At 37.7% G+C, this 27,897-nt stretch overlaps 1 protein-coding gene across 7 annotated transcripts in view; it reads left to right on the top strand.

Annotated features, from left to right (window-relative positions):
* LOC131687593 (uncharacterized) overlaps positions 1–27,897 on the top strand; it is a 152,914-nt gene that overhangs the window by 107,425 nt on the left and 17,592 nt on the right. For all 7 annotated transcript variants that reach the window (XR_009305211.1, XR_009305209.1, XR_009305207.1 and 4 more), the window contains one exon: positions 15,386–15,543. Coding sequence is in view for 2 of the 7 variants with exons in the window: in XM_058971695.1 (XP_058827678.1) it covers positions 15,386–15,543 (158 nt within the window). In the remaining 5 variants the exon portion in view is untranslated. The remainder of the gene's footprint in view (positions 1–15,385; positions 15,544–27,897) is intronic.

Raw genomic sequence — 27,897 nt, 5'->3', positions numbered from 1 at the left:
ACAAAATCACCGTAACACCGTGCTATCTCTATGGTATTCGGAATACTAACATTCTTTTCTCCATGAGCTGTCTGTTTTTGCCTTTCTCATTTTTCATTTAAATTATTTTTTGCCCTTCTGCTCTTGGTTGTCATAAAATCTAATATCTTCGCTCTAATAAAATTGTAGTACACGAGTGGTACCGCTATCTAACCTTTATTTCACGTATGTCTAATTATTGTGTTGATTATTCCTTTGTTGTTTCTTTCTTGGCAACACTCAATAGCTTACGCAAAATCGGAAATGTGCTAGCATACGCGACATGTAAACATCTTCGTGATAAAAACGCTCGCACTATAACATACAGACGCTCGAGTTCTTCGAGATAGTACAAATCCGAACGTAAATGTGAACAATAGACTGCCCAGAAAAATTAAGAATTTTTGAAAACTCAATCGGCCCACCCCTAATTCGATTCCTGGTCCCACCAGGAGTACTTGCACCAAGTTTGAAGCAAATCGGACAAGTCTAGCTACCGGACCAACGTGCCTGAAGTTTGTATGGAATTTTTCGACAATTTACATGGAGAAAACCTACTAGCTCACATTTTGCCGCTAGGTGTCACTGTATGCATCGTATTTTCACTGTAAGAAAGATAATTTAATTGTCCACAACTTTGTCGAAGACTGCTAGCCAATCCGGCTTTGTTGAAAGAATTTATTAAACTTTTAGCGAAGTGATGTCTCAGTCAGTTTTGCATGGGGCCTAGCAGTGCATTGTTGTGTATCAGTACTCGATTCCCACGAACTATACATTTTCGTGAAACAATCGTTCGATTTAGCTCAATAGCATATTCAGTGGTGGGCGTAGCGTAGTTGGTAAATCGATTGCCTTGTACGCAGCGCACCTGGGTTCGAGTCCCGACCCCGCACATAGGGTTAGAAATTTTTCACAAGAGATTTTTCTAACCCGAAGAGGCGAATGACCTTATGGTTAAAACCTCTATAATTGAAATAAAAAAAGCATATTCAGAAGAATTATAGCACATACTACGAGTTATGTTTTGGTTGGTAAATTTTAGTTCCAACTGTGACCGCATAGAGGGTGCCAACACTAACTTTTCATAGAAGAGAGATAGAATATCGAGATGTTCGGAAGAATTATTCCAAAACACTTGTTCTACAACTTTGTGGAAGACACTTAATTCCTATCTCTTTCCGTTGAAAAGTTAGTGTTGGCGCCCTCTATGCGGTAAAATGTGGAACTAAAATGTTCAAACCATAACATGACTCGTACTATTTATTTCAATTCTTCTGAACATGCTATAGAGCTAAATCTAACGGTTATATCACTGCACTTAAAGTATGATAACTTCTTTTAACAAAGCCGAATTCACTAGCAGTCTTTGGCAAAGTTGTAGACAATTAAATTATCTTTCTTATTTTCACTTAGAGTGATAATACGATGCATGCTGTACAACCTAACGGCAAAAATGCGAGCTAGTGCGTTTTCTCTATGTAAATTGTTCCTGCAAACTTCAGGCACGTTGGTCCGGTAGGTAGACTTGTCCGATTCTCTTCAAATTTGGTCCAAGTACTCCTGGTGGGACTATGAATCGATTGGAGTCATTGGATGGGCTAATAGGGGTCATTTTTTCCTGTCACTCTAGTGAACAATCACGCATATCCACGCACATAATCTCGCAATCATAAATCCCTTCCGATGATTAAGTCAACGTATAAGGGACCATTCATAAATTATGTAACGCTTTTAGGGGGGAGGGCGTACAACAAAATTTGATATATTGCGAAGAAATGTTTTTTAGTGAATGTTGCGTAATAGGGGAGGAAGGGGTAAAGAAATTTGTGACAATTTGTTACAAGGGGGAGGAAGGAGTCAATTTTGGGCTATTTTTGCGTTAAGTAATTTGTGAATAGTCCCCTAGCGCTTACGAAGCTATAAACGCAGTCTCAAGCGCTAACATACAAAAGCTCGCTTTCACGATTTCTTGAATCGTGCTCGTCCACTATATAGCAAGTTTCAGAGCGTAATAACTGGGGACTCCAGTGAGAATGGGTAGCTCACCTTCTCAGAACGACGGCCGGTACGAACCATTTAAAAACCCACGAGAATATGCAAACAACTTCACGGTTATATAAACGAAATTGAACACGATAAGTTATTCACATTCTAGCATCTTCGGCATAAAGATTTCCACGCAATCAAACACGTTAACCTAGAATCGCTTGTGCCTTTCGCGATAATACAAATCTGGTCACGCATGCCAACATTATCGCGTATCATTCGCACACATCTAAACCCTCGATATCCTATACATAAAACGCCTCGCTGTTGAAGTCAATATATTAGCAATCACGAATTCATTAACATGGTCTCAAGTGCGATTATATCAACGCCCGTTGCCACGTGATCATTAATCGTTCACGTTCGGGAAGCCTTGAGTCCCGTCTCAAAATAAAAAAAATAACTCATATACACTAGATGCCTCAGGGCACCATGACAGGATACTGTAATGAGTTATGGAAACTCACTCTCTTCTAGATTTAAACCATACACTCAAAATCGTGGATTTCGCGAACATTCAAAATCACACGCGAATATGCCAGCACAGGGTTAACATACAAACGCTTGAGCTCTGCTCGATAATACAACATTGGTCACAAACGCAAATCAACACTCATATACGATTGGGCAAACGTAGCTTCCCACGCAATCGCCAATCCGTCACCTTCGGAAGCCGCTAGCGCCGGTGCATGCAGCCTTGCTTCATGCTTTCAATAGGACCATTCGTAAAAAAAATCGCTTAAAGGGTGTCCCACATCAAATTGTATCACGGAAAAACACTGCAGAAAATAACCTATTAGGTAGAAGTAGTTTAGAGTGTATTGTTTACACTGTATTTTTATACGGGGCTACTGTTCTTCACCGCCCAGCACAAGTTTGATGTTCCGGAGGTAGTGAGGAAGCAGAAACCTTCAAAGTATACCAATGAATACTTGATTTAGCAAGCGATCTGCTCATGTGGCAAACAGAGTGCCCTACAATCTTCTGGCCCGATCTAGTTTCGTGCCACTATTCAAATGTTGTCCTGGAGTGATACGAATCCAACGGGGTCACTTTCGTACCCAAAGGCATGAACCCTCCAAACGCACCGGAATTACGGTCCATTGAAAAATACTCTCTTCTAGTATCTGAACCGTACACCCAAATTGACCATCAGATTAACGAGCTGTGCGATCATCCTAGAACACACGCGAATATGCGAATGGACACATGGTTGTAAAATCGAATTTATAAGTCCCGAAGTTACATACACGCTAGCACACGCGACAAACACGTTTCCGTTTCGCGATCATCAACGGTTCCTCGCAAGTATGAAAACACCCCGGTAATTAAGTGAACGTTTTAGCACTTATAAATGTACAAATATGGTCCCAAATGTGAACTTATGAACGCCCTTGAGCACGCGTTCATGAATCGATTACGTCCGGAAGTCGCCCACGTGATCGAACTCGTTAACATACAAACGCTCGAGCCTATCGCGATGATACACAAAGTCGAACATCAAATCGTGATCACGCACGCACATCTACGCTCAAGTTTTCGCCCCGATGATTTAGTGAACGCCTATAGCACCTACAATCTGATTACCGCGGCCAGAAGCACGAACGAAAAAAGATTCATTCCCACGCGATCGTGATGTTCCTACGCCCGCACATCTGAACCGTACACTCAATATCGCAATCAGTATCAATTGGTCTTAAGCAGTGCTTTAGTGGGTAACATTTCCTGTCTCGTCTGCAATTGTGGTAAGTGATTCTGACAGGGGGCCCTTCTGAGAACCCCTGCCCTACAGCTCCAGTAGGACAACTATAAAAAAATGTCTCTAGTCAATAATCTTAGCGAGTAAATTGAAATAAACTGGTCGTGAATCCTTGAACATATTCTCGGATTAACTTTGATGAAAGCATTTTTGTGAGAATTTTAAGGTCTCCCATTCCTGCGCGGATTTACATATTTTATCGACACTCACTTTAACCCAAAAAAATTCCAGCATCCACACGCGATGATAAGGAGTCAAATTAAATGATAACTGAACTCTTTATTACAATCGTCTTTTAGCGAGTGGCCAAAAATAGAACCATCCGCACGTCATCTTCTCATCTGATCCGGTATCAAACAACAAAAGGTACTAATTGTATGATAAGATGACTGGACAGATGTCAGGTTATTTTATCTGATCTTCTTGTCCCTATTACTGATCCGGAATACTATAAACTGGAGTGCACTGGAATAACAGAGAAAAAAAGGAAAATATTTCAAAAAAAAAAATTAGGAGTTGAAAACAAACTTGGACTATACTTCTGTCGCCAGATGCCACATGACCTCTAGGCTGGGTTTGTCCGGAGCAAGGTAATAACAATATAAACCTTCTAATGGATATAAGCCCTTTTAAGTATATTTAAACCAACAATGGATTAAAAACAAATCCCTCGCCCTATGCTATATTTCTCCTTAATGGAGAACAATTTTGGTAAAGACTATTTTTTCAGTTAAGCAGAAAATTGTTTAAAACCTAGAGCGAGTAAAGGCGCTTTAATCCAGGCTTATTAGCCAGGGCAAGGTGTAAATACCTCTGTCCCATCCCAAAGGACCAAAGGAGTGACATTAACCTTCTTAGCAAAGTCACTCCCAACGATTTATTATATCCCCTTTCAATTGTCGGTACGGTTGTCCTCGTTTCTTCCTACTTCACGACGTAAAATAATTCGTTAATTAAATTATCTATTAAATGCATAATTTAATTGCCGTTTAATTTTGAAACATCTTCAAACCCAACTCTGCACAGTAGGCCTGGCCGTTTTAATATTTGCGACTTATGAAAATCTGCTTCAAATATTAATCTTGACAAGAAAAACATTTCAGTATAACTGCAGTGTTTTCCAGGATGCTTTTCAATACTGGCTGTGTAAGGGTTAGAATAGAATAAGTAGAAAATTGCTTAAAACCATCTTTGAGCATTGAGAGCACAAAAAACGGATGTTGCGTTTCGACTTCGTCTCATCAGTATCCGGCACTAACTTAGTGACAAGACAAAGCTACAAATACAAATATGCGACCATGGGTAGTTTAGTACATGCAAAAATATCACCCAATTTCAGTCGGAAACATTTTGACTGTCTTCGGTTCCGATAAGCGTTTAAGTCACACCACGAAAAGGTATAAAACATATCTCATAGATCATAGGCCACCAAAGTTGAAAGCAGCCAATCAGGAAGTCACCCGTGTCAACTAGATTTAAGTTGCCAATATACTTCGAAAACGGTTCTACTCCCTATCTATCAGCGCAAGCTGCAAACCATTAAGTCCATTTAATCTCAATTTAAGCCTTTGGCCCGGTTGCGGTGCGGTACGGCTACAGGTGCTGCTACAGATACGCGATAGTCAGCTTTTACGTTTAGTCATGATGAATCAAGTGAAAATACAAAACATAACCTTTGATTCCTACTCGTGCTATGTACTTGAAAAATCGGGTTAACCTTTTATTCCTTTGCTGGAGGGGTTGAGATGCGTGAGCCAATGATAATCGGCCAGCTCCACAACCGGGGGATTTCCCAAATTGGTGGTTATTCACATATTTGCGTACTGAAGCGACCAGATAAATCCACGAACATGCTCTGCCAAAATTATCATTGCGTCATGTCAGCGAATTCAACGGGATTCATCTTTACCTATTTGGTGGAGTGGAGATGTGTAAAATGTGTTTTGGTTAGTAATTTCATGGTATTTCTTTTTGGATATGAAATAAAAAAAACAAAATTCTAAAAAAAATTAAAAGTCGTTGGATATTTGGCACGCAATGCCTTTTGTGTTTTTTTGCATTTTAAAATCTTTAAATAAACCAATTAGCTTGAGTGTTTCAGTAGCCTTTTATACTAGATTCAAGGAAAATAGATCCGTGATGAATAAGGTGTTAATAAAATGGCCTAGGTGACTTCCTTGTGGTACTACCAAATTACTACGAATCAAAGCAATTTTTGATTAATTTTGAATACAAAAATGTACAATCATACTCGATAGAGAAAAAATATTAAACCAGTAAAAAATCGTAGTTTGGGCCTCTGATGTGGATTTTACTCTACACTACTCCTAGCCTGGAAGTGAGAGTGAAATGCAAACAACAACAAAACAATGGCTAGATGAGGTCGCAGAAATGAGTTCGTTCACCTGAATTCGGTAAAGGTGGCGAATGCATCTGACTGGTAGCACGTCCTTTCATCTTACTCATGGACACACATTTCGGAGGAGTTGACGCATTATGCAAACTACTTCTACTGCCGAACACATCACATAACCATTCGCGAAAGGCAGTGAGCTTGATCCTCGATTGAACGCATTATGGAGTGGTTCACGAACGACGTACATATTTGGAAACTTCAGGTGATTCCTGCGGCGTTTGTGTTTTCCAGCATTGCGCAGAGAGGAATCATCTCCTTTTTTCTTCGATTACAGATGGAACCGGTGCAGCGGGGTTTCCAGGCTGCGAAAGTCACAGGGCGTTTTTTTCCGAATCACGGAAACATTTGGTTATGCCTGAATTTAGACGCCGCAATGAGGACGACCTTTTCGAGCTCGGGGAATAAATTCAGTTTGAACTTAATCTGTCATCGTTGATTTGGTCGTTTGTAAGCTACACTAATTTTACCATTTTATTTCCAGTGAATTAACAATGACGCACACAGCTGTAACTGGGGTCAGATATTTTAGCCAAAATTATCAATTGCTTTTATGCCCTGAAAAATAAACAACAATTAATTCTGGGTACAATTTGGTTTCTATTCAACTACCAACGGAGAAGTTGATTTTTAACATTCCTCCGATTGCTAAAATGTTCGATGTGATCATGTGTGAGAGGAGAAGGAACTCCTATTTAATTTTTTTTTGAGATTGGTCCTACTGGAGCTGTAGAGCTAGGTTCTCGAAAGAATCACTCACTACAATTGCAGACGAGACGAGAAATGTCACCCAGTAAAACACTGCTTAAGGCCACTGTCGCTGCAGGACCGTGATTCTGAATGTGTATTGTACGGTTCAGATATGTGCGATCGTAGGGACTTCTTGATCGCGTGTACTATCGCGAAGGGCTCAAGCGTTTGTACGTGAACGTGTTTGATCGCGTGTGCGTTTGTTAGGGCATTGCAAAAAAATTTTTTTTTTGAATTTTCAAACGCCCCCTCTCATATTGTGACAAATGTCAAAGTAAGCTCAGATTTTTAGACAATTTTAGAGCCCCGCCCACTTCGCTTGAAATTTTTTGAAATTGGTGGTATGGGAAAATATGGAGGAAAAATACATTAAATGCTATAACTTTTGAAGTAGCAATCAGAAAATTACAATTTATAGCTCTTTTGAAAGGAAATAATTTTTACTATTTGAATGGAGATATTTTTGTTTCTGGGAAAATACGGGAAAGTAGGGTACTGGGTCATTTTGGCCCCAAAATCCAATATTTTCAATGATTTTTCTGCTCCGTGATGCAAATCATATATATTTTGTAGTTTTTCCAATGTGAAAAAATCTCGGAAATCGAATGGAACTCTTTTGACCTTAGTCCGAATACGAGAAGTTGGGGTTATAGGGCTTTTTGTCATTCATATTAAATTTTATCATTTTCTCATATATCTCTATTATTCTTCAATCAATTCTCATAAAATGTAACTTGTTGAACGTGTAAAATTCTGAGGAACAAAACAAAAATAAAAACGGTAGAGTTAAAATTCAAAAACATCAAACTTTTTGATATTTACTCTACAAATCTCATTTTTTCATTATTTGTCCTAATGCCTCAACTTCCCCTATTTTTCCAGGAATGAAACTTTTCTCAGCATATTTTACACTAAAAGTAGTAAATCAAATGAGAATTTTGTTGTTAAATGGAGTTAATATGTGCTATTTTATGATAAAAATGTGAAATCGACACTATATGTCAGATATTTTTATGTTCCTGAATTTTACCGGTAACGAATCTCTTTTTGTTATAATCCTAAGGATTTTCCACGTTCAACAAGGTATAGTTCATGAAAATTGAGTAACGAATAATAGAGATATATGCACGAGAAAATGATGAAGTTTAATATCAATGACAAAAGGCCATTTAACCCCAACTTCTCGTATTTGGACAAAGGTCAAAAAGGCTCCGATCGATTTCCGAGGCTTTTTCACATTAGAAAAACTACAAAATATGTATGATTTGCATCACGGAGCAAAAAAATCATTAAAAATATGGGATTTCGGGGCCAAAATGACCCAGCACTCCACTTTCCCTTATTTTTCCAGAAACACAAATACTTCCATTCAAATACTAAGATTATTTCCTTTCAAAAGAGGTATAAATTGTAATTTTCTGATTGCTACTTCAAAAGTTATAGCATTCAATGTATTTTTCCTCCATATTTTCCCATACCACCAATTTCAAAAAATTTCAAGCGAGGTGGGCGGGGGTCTAAAATTGTCCAAATGATGTGAAATTTGGCATCTGAGCTTACTTTGATATTTGTCACAATATGAGAGGGGGGGGACCTTTGAGAATTCAAAAAAAAAATTTTGCAATGCCCTAGCGTTTGTACGTCGCGTATGCTTGCGTGTATATAGCTTCGCGTGTACATATTCTAGTTTATAACCGTGTGCTTTTCTCATATTCGCGTGTGCTCTTGGATGATCGTGCGCAGACCGTGAATCTGATACTTAATTTTCGGTGTACGATACAGACCCTAGAAGAAAGTCCATTTCATCAAAGTTCCAGGTCATGGTGCCATGGAACGTGTTGTTTAATTGATATGAGCGTCATTTTTTTTGTTTGGACGTAACCAATTTATGAGGTGTGCGTGGATGATCGCGAAGGGCTCGAGCGTTTGTATGTTCACGTTTTTGTCGTGTGTGCTAGCGTGTATGTAACTTCGTTTCTATAAATTATTTTCTATAACCGTGTGGCCATTCGCAGGTTCTTGAATGATCGTGCGTGAATCTGCTACTTAATTTTTAGTGCATGGTTCAAATGCTAAAAGAGAGTGAATTCTTTCATTCCACTAGAGTTATCGGTCATGTCGCCAAGCAGTGTTTTAGTGGGTGACATTTCTCGCCATGGAACGTGTTGTCTAGTGAATATGAGCGTCATTTTTTGATTGGCCCAACTGAAGGCATGAGTCTAGGCTGCTAGGATCGAGGGTAGAGACTTCAGGATGTGACCTATTCATGATCGCGCGAGCGGTGGATTAATGTTTGAGATTTCGTTTGTGAATTTATAAGTGCTAAAACGTTCGTTTTGCTTACCGAGTGTTTTGATTGTATTCTATTTCATGTTTCAATTGCATGTTCGCTTTTTTGACTAGGTCTGTGTTATCGCGAAGGCCACGAGCGTTTTTACGCTTGTGATGGGGGATATTATGTAATGAAATAAAAAGTAGCATGCCGAATAAAAAACTACAAGGGACAGCCCTATGGGGTTGTACGAATTGCAGACGTAGGACTGCAATACGTGAAATATTTAATTTCTTATTACATTTGGATTAATAATTAATCAAACATTTCTTTCTACAGTTCACTTCATGAATCAAACAGTCTTGCTCATCAGGTCATTTTATTTATAATGGGCGATCGAATCCGATTAAAGAAAGCAGACAGAAAACTGCGATGGAAAACCGAACTAATATCTGGAACTGCTTTAAAATTTTAAAAAGTTTTCTATTGTGTGCGGTAAACAACCAGACCGATGCTTAAAAATCATGTTTTAGACAATACAGTCAGTTCTTGTATAGGACAAGCTTTATAGTTTTATTTTGCCGTTATTGTAATTTTCCTAAAGTACACATAAATGTAGCGAATGCAGTGGTCTTAATCATATATCGAAGCAAAACATATACAAGAATCGAAAATAGTTTTATGGACTTAGATGCATTTTTTGCAGCGATTTTTTGAGTAACAGTGCATCCATTCATAAATAGGCTTTGTAGTACCTATGTATTGGTAGAATCAAAGTGGGGTAGGTTGAGTGGAAATGAATCTCGTGAAATCAACAAATTGATGAAACGTAAATAATAAACCTTCGTTGCACTTTCTTCTATCCATTCGCGTGAATTTGTTGCTAAGAAAGTTTTCGTCTCCTTAGCCTGTCATGGAGACGACAACGCAAAGAAAAACCGAAAGCACAGATTTCTATCATACACGCAAAACTTGGATATACCTACACATTCGCCTCAAACAATAAACCCAAGCGAACGGTGTATCGTGCTTGAATCAAAAAGCTGTGCCAGTACATCGTGTCCTTACACGAATGGAAGATACGCAGCAAGCAAAATGAGTCTGCTACACTGGCTGTGGGAGCATGCAGCGCAGTGCTCTGCTCTGCCTGCTATCCAAGAGGCAACTGAGCTTGCCCGACCAAATCTGCTCTTTAAATAGTCGATGATGACGTCATTCATAGAAGCGTTGCGCGTTAGGTACATAGGTACATAAATCTGTCGTGCCAGACTAGGGAAGCGCAGCCTTCTGTGTGCAAATGCGTGGTATTTTAACTATGTTGAACATTATTTAAAATTTTAATGCCATGATTTCAAAAATCTTTGGGTTTATCTATTGGAATCTATTCTTAGAAGTGTTTCTGAGCGATACGCGCAAAAAAAAAATTGAAAATTTACCGTAAGATGGCTGAATTATAAGCGTTTAAAATTGAACCACTTTTCGTTACATACCATTTTTGTCGAATTTGCAACGTGCACCCCCATATCGAAAACAAAGACGTAGTCCTACGTCAAAACAAAGCTAAGTAGAAGCGTATACATTAGGGTGGGACAAAAATTAGATTCTAGCTCCGAGCAAATTTTTAGGTGCCATTTGGGTCGCAGAGCAGCTGTGCAAATTCTTAGCTTGATCCCTGAAACTATATTTTTGCGCCCACTGTTCAAAGTTTACATGGGATTTTATATGGGAAAATTAACTTTCACAAAATAATTCCTCCAGGAGTCGCCCATTGCTTCCTAAAAATAAACCATTATGTGGCTTTTGTAGGAAATTTCACACAGAAACAAAGCCTCGAAAACTACGAAACGATCTGACGCTTAAGAAAAAAGTTATTAAGCTGAAACCAATTGATGCTCTGACGATTGATAAAATATTCATTTTTTCTAGCACCACTGTAGTTGGCTGTCCAATTGTATGCAATTGTGTTTTAATATTCTCTTAATATGTCTAAATCATTTTCCCATACTGTTTGGCCACTTCGCAAGAGTTTTGATGGATAAATTGAGTCTTCTTTTGTATATAAAAAGAGAAAATTAAAAATTTTGTATATAATTCGACCTTCAGCAGCAGTGATGCTATGAAAAGTAAAATTTTCATCATTCTTCAGGGCATCAATCGGTTTTTGCTTAATAACTTTTTCCACAAGCATCAGATTGTTTTGCAGTCTTCTAGACTTTATTTCCATGATAAATTTCCTATAAAAATCAGATATCCATTTATTTTTAGGAGGTAACGGGTGACTCTTGGAAGAATTAATTTGCAAAAGACGTTTTCCCCATACGAAATCCCATGTAAACTTTAAACCGTGGGCGCAAAAATATAGTTTCACCGATCGAACTAAAAATTTGCAGAGTTGTTCTGGGAGCTAAATGGGACCCAAAAAGTTACTCGGAGCGAAATTTTATTTTTTTCATATAACCATGTCCCACTCTAGTATACATGGGCAGGGATGCCACATTGAAATCTGTGTTTCGGTCAAAAAAATCTTTTTACCATCTGTGATGACTAAAACAAGCAAAATATCTGTGACAAATTTCGAAAAAAAATCTGTGAAAAATCCCAATATTTCCAAAAATCTGTGATTTTTTTTTATCAAAATGTCAAAAATCTGTCATCTGTAAAAAAGAATCTGTGATGAAAAATTATGAAACAAATCTGTGACATTACAGAAAAATCTGTGAATGTGGTAACCCTGTACATGGGTAGTGGAAAAGCAAACTACTGGAAGTAAGCAGGTTAATATGTATAGTAGAAAAAAATAACACATGTACCATGCCATCAAACTACTTGTCTTGTCTGAAATTGCATTATGTTAGAATCTTTTCATGCTATGCTGACCGGGAATGGATGATTCCCGTGCGTCGGTAAATCGATCGTACCTTAATTTATCCAATCCGATCTTCCCGAATGAATCGAATCGAATGTACAAATTGAGTACCGGAAAAAAGTGATCAACGACTTCTAGGAAGGATTACCCACTATTCTATCATATACGCCAGTTCGGCATTAATTTCCTAACTCAGCCAGCCACAAATACTCAGACGAACACATACACAGATAGACATACGACTAGCTCATAAACAATTGTACGCTAGTACTAAAAACTACAATTATCAGAAACACTAATATGGTTTTACTTTTACATTTCTTTAATGAATTAACCTGTGCACGATGACGAAGTCGACCGATCAATCGACACACAATGACGCTCACTGCGAACCGTACCCACAAACACTGCCATTAAACTGTGGAACAATGTCTGCAAACACGGCCCACAGCAAAAGTCAATACACGTCGATCCAAGGCCCATAAGCCCTTTCGGTTTCTTCGATGCACCACTATCGAGCCGTAATGTAATAACCATTTTAAATCAGTTGTCTCTCAGAGGTTCTTTAGCATTGATGTACGCAATATGCTTGATGATGTTTGCAATACCGTTAAACCCCTCAACATAGGAGAAGGAACTCCTATCCAAATTGAGACAATATTAATCAAACATAATATTTATCCCGACAGTACTACGATGAGTTTCAAATTGTGTAAAACTCGTAATATTTGTTAATGGTTTCCGGTAATTGGTTCGAATTGGTGGTTTTTTATTCGATTGTCCAGAGTGATTTTTACTTATAGATTTGAAATTTGTTTGGTCGGCTGGGTTTCTTGTCTTAAAAAAATTGGTATGTATCGACTAAGAATCTAATTAATTGGCACAGTTTGCTAAACAGAACATGGAAGAGTATGCCTTGAAAGTTTTTAAGCTCGAAAATGAGAAAATCCAGTCAAATCGAAACCATTTTTTCTTTCGTGCAGATAATCCCAATTACTAAGCGAATTGACTCGTATAACCACTTCCGACTTTTTGAAGTTTGCTAATAGCAATTTTATTCTTTTCTTTTGGTCCCCTATCGACTATAATGCGCAACGACAAAGGAATGTCGGTCACACCAGCAGCAGGTGTTGATTCCCGTCCATATCCGATAAGATAGGGGTGAAGCTCTTGGGATTTTTTCCGAGTTGAACTCTGTAGATATGTACGCATAATAGGTACGCAATGAAGACACGGAAAAAGTATTCATCAATAGTTTGTCTTAAAACTTGGTTATTTTTTTAAACTCTGATTTGGACGAACATTTTTTAACAACTAAACAACTAATAAAAACTCCTAACCTAGGCATGAATAAAAAAAAGTCAAATATTTTTGCAGTTCTTGCCAAGTTCAAATCAGATGAAAATTATAACATTGAACCATTTTATTAAATTAATAATTCTTCTAAATAATCATTCCTAATACTGAAACTGGAAACAGTAAAACTATTTCGTCCTTTTGTTCTGAAATTTCATCTAAAGCAATGACTAAGTTCCCCAAAAAAGTGCAGTTAAAATGATATTTTCAAAATATTGAATATTTTGAATAAAAACTAAAATAAATCTGTTGTAAACGAAAATCCCAAAATTATTTTAAAATTGAGTTAGATTTTGATTTTTCTACGGAAGTTAACATAAATTGATTTTGTAAATTTTCTAATGTAACGCCTTTCCGTGCATGTTTCAAAAGACAGTTCGTTGTCTGCAGGACGCAACAATGGAAATCGACGAAACGAATGAGGGAGATTTTATCACATCTGGCTTAAATAATAATCAGTAGCGATACCATTGTTATTCTGCTATGGCACGTGTCGTATCAAATCCTAGCAGATTATTTATTCGATGTTACTTTTTAAATATTTATGCATTCTTCTGCTCATGATTTAAGCTAAAACCAGAGCACAGCCGGAACAGACGTGCCATATTCTACTCGATATACATATTTTATCCATTTTTCATTAGCATAATTAATAAGCTTCTGCTCCATTACGTGAAAAAACAACAACCAAGCTGAGAGAAGAGTCTCCCGCAGCAACAAAAAAAACTTTCCACTCCTCATAAACTACTTAGCCAACGATTCGGACATACTCTTTATCATCCCGGCACAGCGGGACACTCGTTTCCATGGTCCGTTCACGGGGGAAGGGGTCCATCTATGGGGTAGGGATGAAAAATAAAAACAATTTTATATTCTCCTTTCTCTCGAACTCCAGTCCGGGATCCCGGTTTCGTCCTCGAATCCCCAACCGGTGGGTGTCCTTCGGACCGACCGACATGAAACTGCTAGGCTGTGAGTCTTATATCGTCATACCAGCACGAGTCGGTTTTAAAATTTAAGTACCAAGATGAGTGATGAAACTAGTCGGTGTTTTGCACTACAATATTGAGTAGGAAAAGTAGATGAATCAGCTGTGGCTAGAGTCTGATGATGTCGATAGCGACACCGTCGGTCATGTGAACCACATGCGCTGACCGAGAAAAGTAAATAAAATTTAAAAAAAAATGCGGAACAATAAACATCAAGTCGTTAAATGTTGAGGGAGCGTTGTGGTAAGAAGCAAACTGCTCCGGATTCGATGTTTTGTTGTTGTTTTTTGCCATACATGTTTGTTGTTAGGATCACACCTAACGCGACGCTATCAAATGTTGCAAAGAAATAAAGCATTGAAGTAGGCTTTGTTCTGCGAACGGCAGACATAGCGTAGTTGGTAAATCGATTGTCTTGTACGCAGCTCACCTGGATTCGATTCGCAACCCTGCTCATAGGGTTAGACATTTTTTTTTAAAGAGACTTCTCTAATCCGACAAAGAGGCGAATGAAAATCAAACAAGAAACTTCTAAAATACCATTCCACATAGGTAGTTTTTACAATTAACAGAAGTAAACACGGACTTCTTTGTAGCATGTTTTTAGGTTAAAAAATACATTACTCAAATTCATTAATGTCATAACGTATTTGAAATAATTGACAATGTCAATAAACAGCACGTTTACCCTATAGTTGCGGCATCGGATACCGCACAGAAGTGAGTCTTCATATGCACATAGAAACAGTCCTCAAAATGTTATCAAAACATGTTTTCGCCGATTCCTTCGGCACGGTTCTCATACCTTCAGACAAATGATATTCCTGTCTTCGTCTTGTAATCTTTTCATCTCCAAGCAATAACACTGAATAAACAACTAAAACGATTTTTTTTTCTCTCTCTCAAACCTTTGCAGGTATATGGGGCACTGTTCAAACCACTGCGGGTGTCCCGGCATCAGTTCAAGAAGGTTCTGAACTGCATGAAACTGGTCCGGTCGCTCAAGTACCAGGAGATCTACGCCCAGGAGAAGGTCACCAAGGTGGACAGCCTGTCGCTGGTGCTGTCGGGGAAGTGAGTAGAGTTGATTTTTTTTAATGGCAAACAGACACTCTTCGTTAGGGCATCGCAAAAAAAAATAATTTTTGAATTCTCAAAGGCCCCCCTCTCATATTGTGACAAATGTCAAAGTAAGCTCAGATGCCAAATTTCACATCATTTGGACAATTTTAGACCCCCGCCCACTTCGCTTGAATTTTTTTGAAATTGGTACTATGGGAAAATATGGAGGAAAAATACATTAAATGCTATAACTTTTGAAGTAGCAATCAGAAAATTACAATTTATACCTCTTTTGAAAGAAAATAATCTAAGTATTTGAATGAAGATATACTTGTTTCTTGAAAAATACGGGAAAGTGGGGTACTGGGTCATTTTGGCCCCAAAATCCCCTATTTTTAATGATTTTTCTGCTCCGTGGGGCAAATCATACATATTTTGTAGTTTTTCTAATGTGAAAAAATCTCAGAAATCGAACGGAATCCTTTTGACCTTAGCTCGAATACGAGAAGTTGGGGTTATAGGGCTTTTTGTCAGTCATATTAAATTTTATCATTTTCTCATGCATATATCACCATTATTCTTCAATCAATTTTCATAAAATGTAACTTATTGAACGTGTAAAATTCTGAGGAATAAAACAAAAATAAAAACGTTAAATGTAAAATTCAGAAACATCTTTTTGATATTTACTCTACAAATCTCATTTTTTTCATTATTTGTCCTAATACCTCAACTTCCCCTATTTTTCCAAGAATGAAACTTTTCTCATGTGATCCCTAAGCATATTTTACACTAAAAGTAGTAAATAAAATAAGAATTTTGTTGTTAAATGGAGTTAATATGTGCGATTTCATGATAAAAATGTGAAATCGACACTATATGTCAGATAATTTGATGTTCCTGAATTTTACCGGTAACGAATCTATTTTTGTTATAATCCTAAGGATTTTCCACGTTCAACAAGGTATAGTTTATGAAAATTGAGTGAAGAATAATAGAGATATATTCACGAGAAAATGATGAAGTCTAATATGAATGTCAAAAGGCCATTTAACCCCAACTTCTCGTATTCGGACAAAGTTCAAAAGGGTTCCGTTCGATTTCTGAGATTTTTTTACATTAGAAAAACTACAAAATATGTGCATTGCATCACGGAGCAGAAAAATCATTAAAAATAGGGGATTTTGGGGCCAAAATGACCCAGTACCCCACTTTCCCGTATTTTTCTAGAAACAAATATATCTCCATTCAAATACTCAGATTATTTTCTTCCAAAAGAGGTATAAATTTTAATTTTCTGATTGCTACTTCAAAAGTTATAGCATTTAATGTATTTTTCCTCCATATTTTCCCATAGTACCAATTTCAAAAAATTTCAAGCGAAGTGGGCGGGGGTCTAAAATTGTCCAAATGATGTGAAATTTGGCATCTGAGCTTACTTTGACATTTGTCACAATATGAGAGGGGGGCCTTTGAGAATTCAAAAAAAAATATTTTTTGCAATGCCCTACTCTTCGTACATGCATTAGTTTAAGTCGTTTTATTTTACCAGGTCTGACGGTTTTGATTTTTTCTACTAGCTACTTTTGCTTTTTTCTCCATGTTTGTTACCATTTTGATTGCCTTTACTGTGATTATTTTTTCTTTTCTTATTTATCATTATTTCTATTATTTAATTTGTTTGCTATTGTTTCGGTTCCACTTTTTATACTATTTTTTCCGATTTTTGCTGAGTTTTACAATTAATTTAACTATTTTAATATAAATTTTTCGGTTTGCTTCCAATTTTCCAATTTTTTTCCAATTTTCTTATTATTTTGCTATATTCTTTTCTTATATTGTCCCCACAAAATTTCTTACTTTTGTACTATTTGTATTTTTTCTACTATGTTAGTTATTATTCGTCCTACATTTTTGTCCTACTATTTTCTTACAATTTTTATTAACGATTACCAATTTTAAATGCTTTATTCCGCGTTTATTTTTCTATCATCATTTCTTTTTTGCCCTTACTGTTTTTTAAACTGATTTTTTTATTGCATTTATCATTATGTTTTCTATTAATTTACTTACGATTGTTCATTTCATTTTTTGTACTTCTTGTCTACTATTCTAGTTTAGCTATTTTTGTATGACTTTCCGTTCCTATTTTTTTGCTTTTTTAAACTATATTTGCATTCTTTTCCAATCAAATTTTCTAAACATTTTTCTTGGTTTTTTCCAGCAATTTTTTTCTCTTTATTTTCTGATTGATATTTCCCACTATTTTCAACAATTTGTTATGCGTGTGTTTATTCTAGTTCTCCTATTATTGTTAATTCTATATTGGTGCTTACAATAATATATCAATGTGACTACTGTTTTTAAAAATAGTTCTAGAAATATTGTCAGAAATAGTATTTAGTTTAAAGGCTAATTTCTGCTATTAGTTTTGCTAATATTTTAGCTACTTTTTGTACCTGTTTTTCATATTTTTTGTATTTTTTATGCAATTTAGAACATTTTTATATTCTTTAATGCCCTTTATTCCTTGGCTTTATATCATTTGTTCAAATCATTTGGTTGTTTTTATTCTTTTATTTGATGCATTTCACTCTACTCTTTTTTTCCTTCTTTCAGTTTCACTCATATTATTCACATCGTTCGATTTGTTGTTCTTACTCTTGTTTATCGATAATTTTATTTCATTTGTTTCTCATTTCTTCTACATATTTATTTTTTTTATTTATTTGAATTTATTGATTAATATTGTCTTTTTAATTCTATATCCTAATTTTTTATACATCAATTCTCCTTTCATTCATTCTATTTTTAAGTTATTTAATGTATTTCTTCTATCCTTTTTGTTTTATTATTTTAATTCATTTTCAGTAAAGACCTATTTTTATAAGCTTCTTGCACAGTGGTGTGTGTATTTGACGACCAGAAAAATATAGCATGTATAAAATTCGTTGGAATGATAAATGAAAGGATATTTAAAAAAAAACACAATTTTTCGGAGTCATCCAAATGTAACGAGCTATAACTTCTAAAGCTTTTAATGAAAATACATAATATGTCCAGCAAAGGTATTTGTAAAAGCAATGTCAACAACTTTTTCATAGACGTCTCAGATCATTTTTACTACATAAAAAAATTAAATTGAAAAATCTCCCTTTAGGAGGATTAATTACTAAAGTCATAGCATACTATTTTTGATAAGTATCCCGAGAACACTACTGACGTTAACTCAGTCTTCTCAACATAAACAACCAATCACTATTTGAAACAGTATATTTTTCAAAAATTGCTGAATTACCTCGAATATACACGAGATCACGCAATGTTGTAATATAGAGGGTTGTCCATTTTGATAATTTAAATCTTTTTTCGGAACATACTCAACTTGTTAGGATGATATTAAAAACGTCATATGAGGGCTTTGGCTTTTAGGGGATCATCTACAAACAGCAAGCAATAATGATGAACTTATTGAAGATCTTGTCTTGTGTCTTCAGCAAAATTGTTGGCAAAAGATTGCTCCATAACTTTTCTGAAGACAATCTCAATATATATACCTGCATGAAAGTGGATGAATATATCTCACTTTTAAGGAGATTAATCATTAAAATCATAACAAATTTCTCCGAAGACGGCATTACCCCAAATTTAACGATTTAGACGTTATTTATAGATGGAACGATTTTGGAATTTTGGTAGTGCCTTGGTGTATTTTAAGCTGACAAAATGTGACATATTTTTTCTTTCGATTTAATAAACCTAATCTGTTGAATTATTCTTATTTAGTCTCATGAAGCTTTCTGATTATTTAGTATAATTTTAAAGGAATGTTTCAGCGCAAAATTAAAAAAAAAAGTTTTTTTGTCCATATTTTTATATCTTTAGGATAAGAAAAATATTACTTGTGGAATTTGCGTTTCGAATTCGTCTCATCAGAATTCGACACTAACTTAGTGACAGGACTAAGCTAACGCCGGATTGACGCTTGCTCCAAAAAAACGGAGAGACTAATTGTGTTCCTGAACAAACCCCTAGTCAAGTGTCTAGTGTCCCGCAAGAAAATGTACAAATGTGATTTTAAACAATTTTCTGCTTAGTGGAGAAAATAATAGTTTTTACTCAAAATTTTAAAGCAGCTACTCGAATTTAACTTGGTTCTTTTCATGTGAGGCTGACACAACCGGGACTACGCTGTATTCATATTCATATATGTTAATTTTTTTCCTTATTTTACTTATTTTATGTATGTATTTTATTTTTAAGTTATTTGATATTTATTTTTTATATTTATTCCTTATATCTTCATACCTTCATTTATTTTTTTCTATTATATTTTTAAAATCTTTTACTCACTGTATAGATGATTTTTGTATTCTATTTATTGAATTTATCGTATTTTTTAAGTCACCAGTACCAGTGTGGCAAATAGATCGACGGCCTTCGAGCAGGTGGATGACGGAGATTGCCACACTACTTATGTGTAGTTACAGTTCTGTATTCAGAGTGTGTCGGTGTCGCTTCTAAGTTCAAATCCCAGCCAGTGGAGTGGAAATTTTTGTTTTCACAAATTTCCATTTCTGTTTCAATTTAGTTTTTTTTTCATTTTTGTCCCGATACCGCTTTATAGATTTTACCAATTGTATTGGTGCCTTCCCGAACTACGCTACTACGGCACTGATTTTGATAACAGGTTTTGAATTGATTTTGAATTGATTTAATTTTTTGATAAACTTTTCGATTTTCGGGCTTTTCCGGTACTCGCGCTACATGCCTAGCCCACTGTACTCTGCCGTGCTTTATCAATCTTCAGATATCAGCCTGTTTGAATATTTAATACAGCTCGTGGATCACGCGTTTGCGCTACTCTGCATTTTCTATTGTCTGTCAATTTGTACGACTCTTGACCGTTGATAGCAACAGGGAGTATCAGCGATTTGTATGAAGCAAGTTTTGTGCGCTTCCGAAACCTACGTGACTTTAGCTGTGTACGTGCACCGTTGAAAGATCTCAGTCGCCGATTCTCGCAACATTCCTCTTTTACTGCTCCGCGACTTGATTGATGTCGATGTCGCTCGCGAAGCCATGAAGCATGTGAAATGTCGTAATGATGGTGACCCTACAAATATCATCAAAACACCATATAAACCCCTTTTAAACACCATTGAAGTACCATCGAAATATCATGAAAGTATTACAGAAGGACTATAGAAAAGATCATAGAAGTAGGTCTAGCAAAGGATGGCGTAAACGACTACAGGCCAGGTTCGATTATCCGCCAAAAAAGACTCGATTATGCGATCATCCAGAGACATTGCCTTCAACAAATTTTTAGTTCTTCAAAGTTACATTACACACCAATAATATTTAAGAGATGTCAGCTACAATTTCTGAAAGAATCAATATTTTCCAAAAAATAATTAAAAATTTCTTAGAAGCACCGACATGTTACTCTATAGTATTATTAATTTATAAAAGATTTACTTTTCTAGTTACGGAAAAAATTGAATACATGTACAAGTCGTGTTGAAAAAATCAGAAATTCTTTGTAGCACACCTGAAGACACCCGAATAGCGACACTTGCTTGCAAATCGACCTTTTTTTATGAATGGCCGACATTTCTCTTATTTCATTGATGTCAGAACCTACCGAGGACCAAACGCCTGACCCTTTTGTGATGGTATGTACCATACAACTCGCGCACGACTGTCCGGCATTTCCAGTTCCAAGCATGAAAGAACGATGCAGTTGAACATACAGCGACTGTCGCCTGAGATCCTTGTCGAGGGTTATGTCCGAAAGCTCGACGAACGAATCGAAGATTGGCCAACAAGTGATAACCTGAACTCAGTCTGGCAACAAATATCCACGAGGCGATCAGTACAATAGCCACAGAATTGTTGGGTACCAAACGGGGAAACCAACGAAACGGCTGGTTCAATGGCTGGTGCCAGAGGGCAACAAACAAGAGAAACCACGCTAGAAGCTTAATGCTTGCAGCGGCTAAACGTCAAAACAGGGAACGCTAACGCAAGCTGAGGACAACTGAGAAAAAAAATCTCCATCGGCGTATGAAACATGAGGAATAAAAGCACCCCAACAACGGTCATGATGAACGACCGGGACTGCAATCTGTTGACCGTTCGTACAAGAGTTTAAAAGTCAGGAGTGACTGGCTGTACGAAGCAGTCCACTGCGTGATTGAGATGATCTAGGTGGATGAAGCAAATGTCTTCAGATTGGTTGAAGGGTCTCATATATCAGGAAGGGCCTAAAACTCGAGTGGTATCGAGGCGTAACGATCCTCAATGCCGGCGACTAGATACTCTCCCGTATTTCGTTTAAAGTTGCTTTCGTAGCAAAACGCTAAAATTGTTCGAATCTATAAATATAGGTGGTACAACTCAATCTGTAATGTACGGTATAGAATACAGGCTAGTGCGAAAGCCTTGGCCCATAAGTTAGCTTAATATTTAAAATATTTTGTTGCTTTGTAGCAAGCTACTAAAACTAGCAGCACAAGTCTGTTCTGCTTGTGTTCGGCATATTTCAGTATGGATTCCCCATAATTCAAGAATGCTCATAAGTATAATTGTTCTTAGGATTCAATAGAAGGTCTCCGTTTCAAAATTTCATTATTAGAAAATGTTATTTTTATTTGCCGATTAAATTAATTGGTCACGTAATCTACACCTATATTCGACTCGTTGCCAATAAGACGTCTGCAATTCGATTTTCTTAGAGCATTTGAAATATTCATGTATCGATAGCACCAGAGTTGCCAAGAAAAATCAAATTATGAATTCCCTTTTTAGCAACGAATTGAGCATGGGTGTGGCTTACGAGATCAGTAATTTTATCGGCATATCGTGCAGTGACCTAAAACGTCGGTTTTTATACACCATTCGCTGCTAGTTGTTTGATCGCGACGGAGCTTCTACTGCTGAACTGTACATTAAGAACGGTATACTGAGAACACAATGCGTGTAGCTTTGATCAGACTAGGTTACATGCTTATAGCAGATGACTATTGGAAAGCCCAAAATATAGCAATACAGTGAAGACCCGATTTTATCAGCACCCGGTTTTATCGGCCCCCGATTTTATCAGCTTCATATGAAAAATTGATAGTAAATGCGTATTGATACCGAAAACGATAACTGTTTATCTGTTGGGTCAATTTGTGGTATGCCAGCTTAATATTTTGCACGCACTTTCAGTGCGGTATAATTAGGGCGACATATTTTGCTCTTGGAATCAGGAGAGGTTAAGGTGCGTGTGCGCAGTAACACAAAACCTGACACAACATCTAACGGAGACACACGGTGATCGAGCGTTTATCTTACTTTAAACAAATCTCTACCGTCTTCATCAAACAACCACTCCCCTCCTCCACTAACTCGATACCGTTTGGCCACAGCTATCCGCCACTAGATCATTTAGCAAGTTGCAAATGTAATAAACAAACCCGCCGCCACCATCGCAGCAAGCGAACAAGACGGTCGGGCGGTCGCGCACACAAGTCACCAGACAGACACACACACTCACGGCACGAAGTCGAAAACCACAAATCAGTAAACCGCAATAAAAAGACACTAACCTACCCCAACCAGCAGCAGTAAAAGTAAATAAATAATACTATCAGTGATTGCCTTCGCACAGAGTTTCATCACCACCACCCCCCGGTACGGACAGACGGTGGACAATCACGGCGACGACGAACCGGTTCCGTTTAGTTGTGCCCGCTGCTATCGAGGTGTATGTGTGTCAGAAAGAGTACCGAAAACAACAACAAAAAATCACCTATTATGGTAGTGAATCCTCTCCGGGGTCTTTCGTTTTCGAGATAAGCCAGCCAGCAACGATTCGTTCTATCAGGGGCTGATAAATTTTGTCGGTCGCTGCTGACAACGCGGGACCGAAGGTCAAAAGGTACCTTCTACAGTCAGTCTAGCCCAGTCATGAGAGAGAGAGTGAGCGGTCATAAACTTCTATTGGCACAATCAGCTTTTTAATCGAATGATTTATGAACCTGGCGAAGCTCGCGAGTCATCCTGCTGGCTGGCGATAAACCCGAAAAAAAAATGGCTGACGAAACGATCAAATTTGCTTATTGGTGCTGTAATCTAACCCACGTTCAGAGACATGTTGGAACTCAAAGGTTGTTGGCGACGATAGCAAAAACAGCCGAATGCGTCACCGTAGGATGAACCCGCGTGCTATATAGGATCATCAATTGTCTAGTTCTGCAGCGGCTATATGGAACCGTCAACAATACAATTTATTACTTGGTAAAATTTCTATTACGACTGTGCGTCACGAGGTGCAAATTTGATAAACAAATATTATTGCTGTTTAAGTAATGAGAATCAGTTAGAATTTATGATGAAACTGTACCGAGCTTCTGGGGCACGTGCAAAACAATTCATTTATTCTCTAACAACAGCGACTAAAATATCAAACTAAGGGATGGAACCATTGATGGACATGATCAGAAGTCGAAATTGTCGATTTGAGCAGTCGCAGTTCCAGGGTTCGAAACTCGATGGAACCAAAAACATGCCAAAACTCGTGTGTGGAAACCGTGGCGGGATATTTCGTTGCCGCTTTAAGTCCCTTATTTCTGAGTTTATTCCTGATGAGAATATGTCTGGTTTTGGAGAAAAAAATCCATGAAATAATATCTGATCTGGCAGGCGATTTGTGGTTTGTTACAAAACGAACACTCACCACTCGTCAAATCTAGTACGAATTAGTGGCAAATTTCTTAACTGTTTTTTTCGAATGCATGCTTTCAATTTAGTAGAATTTACCAGAATTCGTTTGAACTTTTCTGATATTTGTAATTTTTAAACTACTCTGCAACTCTTACATGACCCCACCCCTGCACAGTGGTCGGAAACGCCAAAAACGTGAACCTAATTCACCGGAGGCTAAAGTATCGTATATAGTCATAGGGTAATGTCACCTACTAAAACTGTTTAAGGCCAATGTAGCGGGCCGTGAAGCTGATTGTGATATTGAGTGTACGATTTAGTCAGATGTGGGTACGTGGAAGTTTCATGATCGCGAGGGAACGAGCGTTTATATGTTCGAGCTTGAAACCGCGTTTATATGACGGCACCGCTGGGTGGGTCTGGGTTCAATCACGTCTGTGGTCACGTCTTGCTTCGGAAAAGAGGTTCCCGGTCCATGAGTTGATGGATCGATAGCTAGTCCAGATAGTGAAGTTATCTCTCTGGCGTCGGTCATGAAAAAGTAGAATCCAACTTCTATACACTTACTAACAAATGTCCTCCTCCTGTTATACTTGTGGAGTGCGCAGTAGTATATACGGCCTCTAGCAAAAGCAAGTATCGGACTAACATTGCTTCCCTTTCCTTCCGCGATCTACGTTCGGGCCTGGCCGGTGTCGGTATTGATCAATAAACACTACGATTACCAGGAGTTTGTTTCGCCACTCCAAGCATAATTATCTACTGAGTCCCTGTGCAACTTCAGCTGATCCAGATCGATTACGTAGTAGAAGTCAGGGGTGGTCTTCAAGTAAAGTGGGAAACTTTTTTTGGAGCTCCTTTAAGTGAACATAACCAATTAATTTTTCGTGTTTAAACTTCCTATAGTGAAGAAAATCAAAGAAGTCATCTTTTTTCACAGAAACTAACCGAAAATATTGATTTTCCTAAGAGTTACCAAGCTCCGGAATGATCTTGTACAAAATTCAAAGCCGTGGGGTTAAGTTTGCGTAACTCCGGAACCGAAAGTCGGATCGAGGTAAAATTGAATAGCAGCGGGGATGTAACACCTTTCATTTGAGACTAGGTTTGGTCAAATCGGTTAAATCATCTACGAAAAAATGAAGTGGCATTAATTCGGAACACGGATACTTTCGCGAGGCTTCTGAACCCGTCGATAGTGGCGGTACCTAGTAAGTGAGCAGAAATGACATGAACAACTTAATTAACTACATTTTGTTGCAAAATGACACCTCATTAGCGAGTTTAGACATTTCCCACTTTACCCCAATTACCACATTTTGCAAAAATGTGAGCGTAATTTTTTGCAATGTATAGATGACACGAAATTCGTATGCATTATTAAAATTAAGACCATAACGAATTCTTTGAGTCTTACGATCGGTTTTTTTCCAAGAACAGTAAAAAATCGATGTGAAGACTTGTGCAAGAAGTAAATTGTGAAATCACTTGAATATTTTGACAATCGTCAGAGAGCACAAAAACATTTTTGCACATTAATGATTCGCTTACGATGGTAACTAACAGATCCCAGTAACACATGACAACTGTACTTTGCTAGTTTTCCCGGGAAGTGCCATTTTACCCCACTCAACCCAACTCTACCGCCCTTACTCCTACAGAATCCTAGTTCTGTTCGTTGTTACTGAAAAAGGTAATGGTTTCTGTTTGTTCATACTATTGAGTTACAACTTGTCCTTTTTAAATCCACTCAGATACAACAATGCGTATTCCATCAGCATATCCGAGCTAGCACAAGTAGGATCAAATCAGAAAAAAGTCTCTGCTTTTTTATATTTTTTGCCGAAATCCCAACAACTGAGATTTCAGCGAACATTATTTTTTGCTGATATCTCCGTAAAGCTGGTATTTGGTAACTGGAGGTGTTTCGTCAAAAATCAGTAAAAAAAAGAGAAGTCAGTTTCCAAATTGTCTGAATTGAGTGTGAACTTCTACACTTATAAAACATCGCTTGTGGACAGTAGTTTGCTTGTGAACATTGAAAACGTTACGAATGAAATAGTTTTGAAGGTCACATTAATTAAAATTAAGAAAGTGCTCTTTTTTATACGTAATATCTATTTGATGGCCAAGTCTTTTTCCATATACTGATGAGACTAAGTTGAAACCAAACCTAACCTAACGTACTAAATGTACAAAAAAGGAAATAAGTAGAGAATAACATTAAATTCGTAGGAAAAATCCTTGGGAAAAACATAAGAACATTTGCTAACAATAATAATAGCAGATTTGGGTTGGTGAAAGTGATTGGTAATAATAACGAAAGAAAAATAAGAAAGACACAGTACAAGGGAAAAATAAGGAAACAGTAGAACCCATAGAAGAAATTAAAGCAAAATTATGTTATCAAAAAATTAAATAGTGATATAAAAAATCCAATGTCGTAAAAAATAGGAATAGGAAAATTAATGAAAGTTTTCGGATATACCTAAATAAAATGATTGAGGCCTTTTTTCACACCGAGTAGGATAAACTTGGAGCAGATATCGTGGGTCGCCAACTTCTATCCACAAGATAAAAATATTCTCACTACAGCGGCGTAGTAAAAAAATTTTCGGGGGGGGGGGGGATATGAAGCTTTTTTGTATATATATGAAAAAATGTTCAAAAACATTCTGAGCAGGAAAAAAATGTTCAAAAACCAACAACTCAGGGAACGGGTTTGAGTAGTCAAGGTAGGAAAGCTAGCAGTGGGTCTAGAATTAATGCTCTTCCCGTACGAGGACAATCTGGGCGGCAAACTTCAGACTGTCTAATTTACTGAGCCCTTCAGTTCCCTTGTGCCATTCAGTACCACTTCCTCGTTGAGCTTCCGACTGGTTCGCGAACTACTCGGTCTAGTCCCCGACGATAGATCTAGCCTACTCCGACGAAAAGTTCCCCGGCGAGAGAAGTTCGAAAGCGAGTCAACCAGCCAGGTGCTGAGGTCAGTTAGGCGATTCCGATAGAGTAGAGTGTCCGGTTTGCTGGAGCCCCAGCGCGACTGGTGGTGTGTCGTCGCGGTCTACGAAGTCCAGTTCCCGGCGGTGAATCGGACTGTACACTGACGGAGAGGTCCCAGACGAAAGAAGTTCTCCCGATACCGATTCTTATTTGGTTTCAGTACCACAACTTCTTGGGCCCTTTGGCTCCGTTACCGGTGCCATTTAGCACCGCAACTCCTTTAAGCCCTTTAGTTCCCTTCTTGGGCCATTCAGCACTACTTCCTTGATGATCCATTCAGCTCCTCGACTTGTTCACGAACAACTCGGTCTAGTCCCCGACGATGGACCTGACCTACTCCGACAGAGGATTCCCCGGCGGAGATCGGTGCCGAGGTTAGTTCGGCGATTCTGGTGAAGCAGGGTGTCCGGTGCACTGGTGCGCCGATGACCCGCGGCTAGTGGTGTCTCGTCGCTGTCTACTCAGTCTAGTCACCAGCGGTGAATCTAGCTTACGCTGACGGAGAGTTCCTTGACGTTTTCCCAATATCGATTCTTCCTTGGTTTTCGCTATTTTTCTACAGGAACAACCGGTGAGGTGCCGTAGTCGGTCTGGCGAATCCGCATGGAGCGTGATGTCCTGTTCGCTGGCGTTTCGACGACTCATACT

The sequence above is a fragment of the Topomyia yanbarensis genome, chromosome 1, assembly GCF_030247195.1.
Source record: "Topomyia yanbarensis strain Yona2022 chromosome 1, ASM3024719v1, whole genome shotgun sequence".
Classification (NCBI taxonomy): Eukaryota; Metazoa; Arthropoda; class Insecta; order Diptera; family Culicidae; genus Topomyia; species Topomyia yanbarensis.
This window is presented reverse-complemented; position numbering and strand designations above follow the sequence as displayed.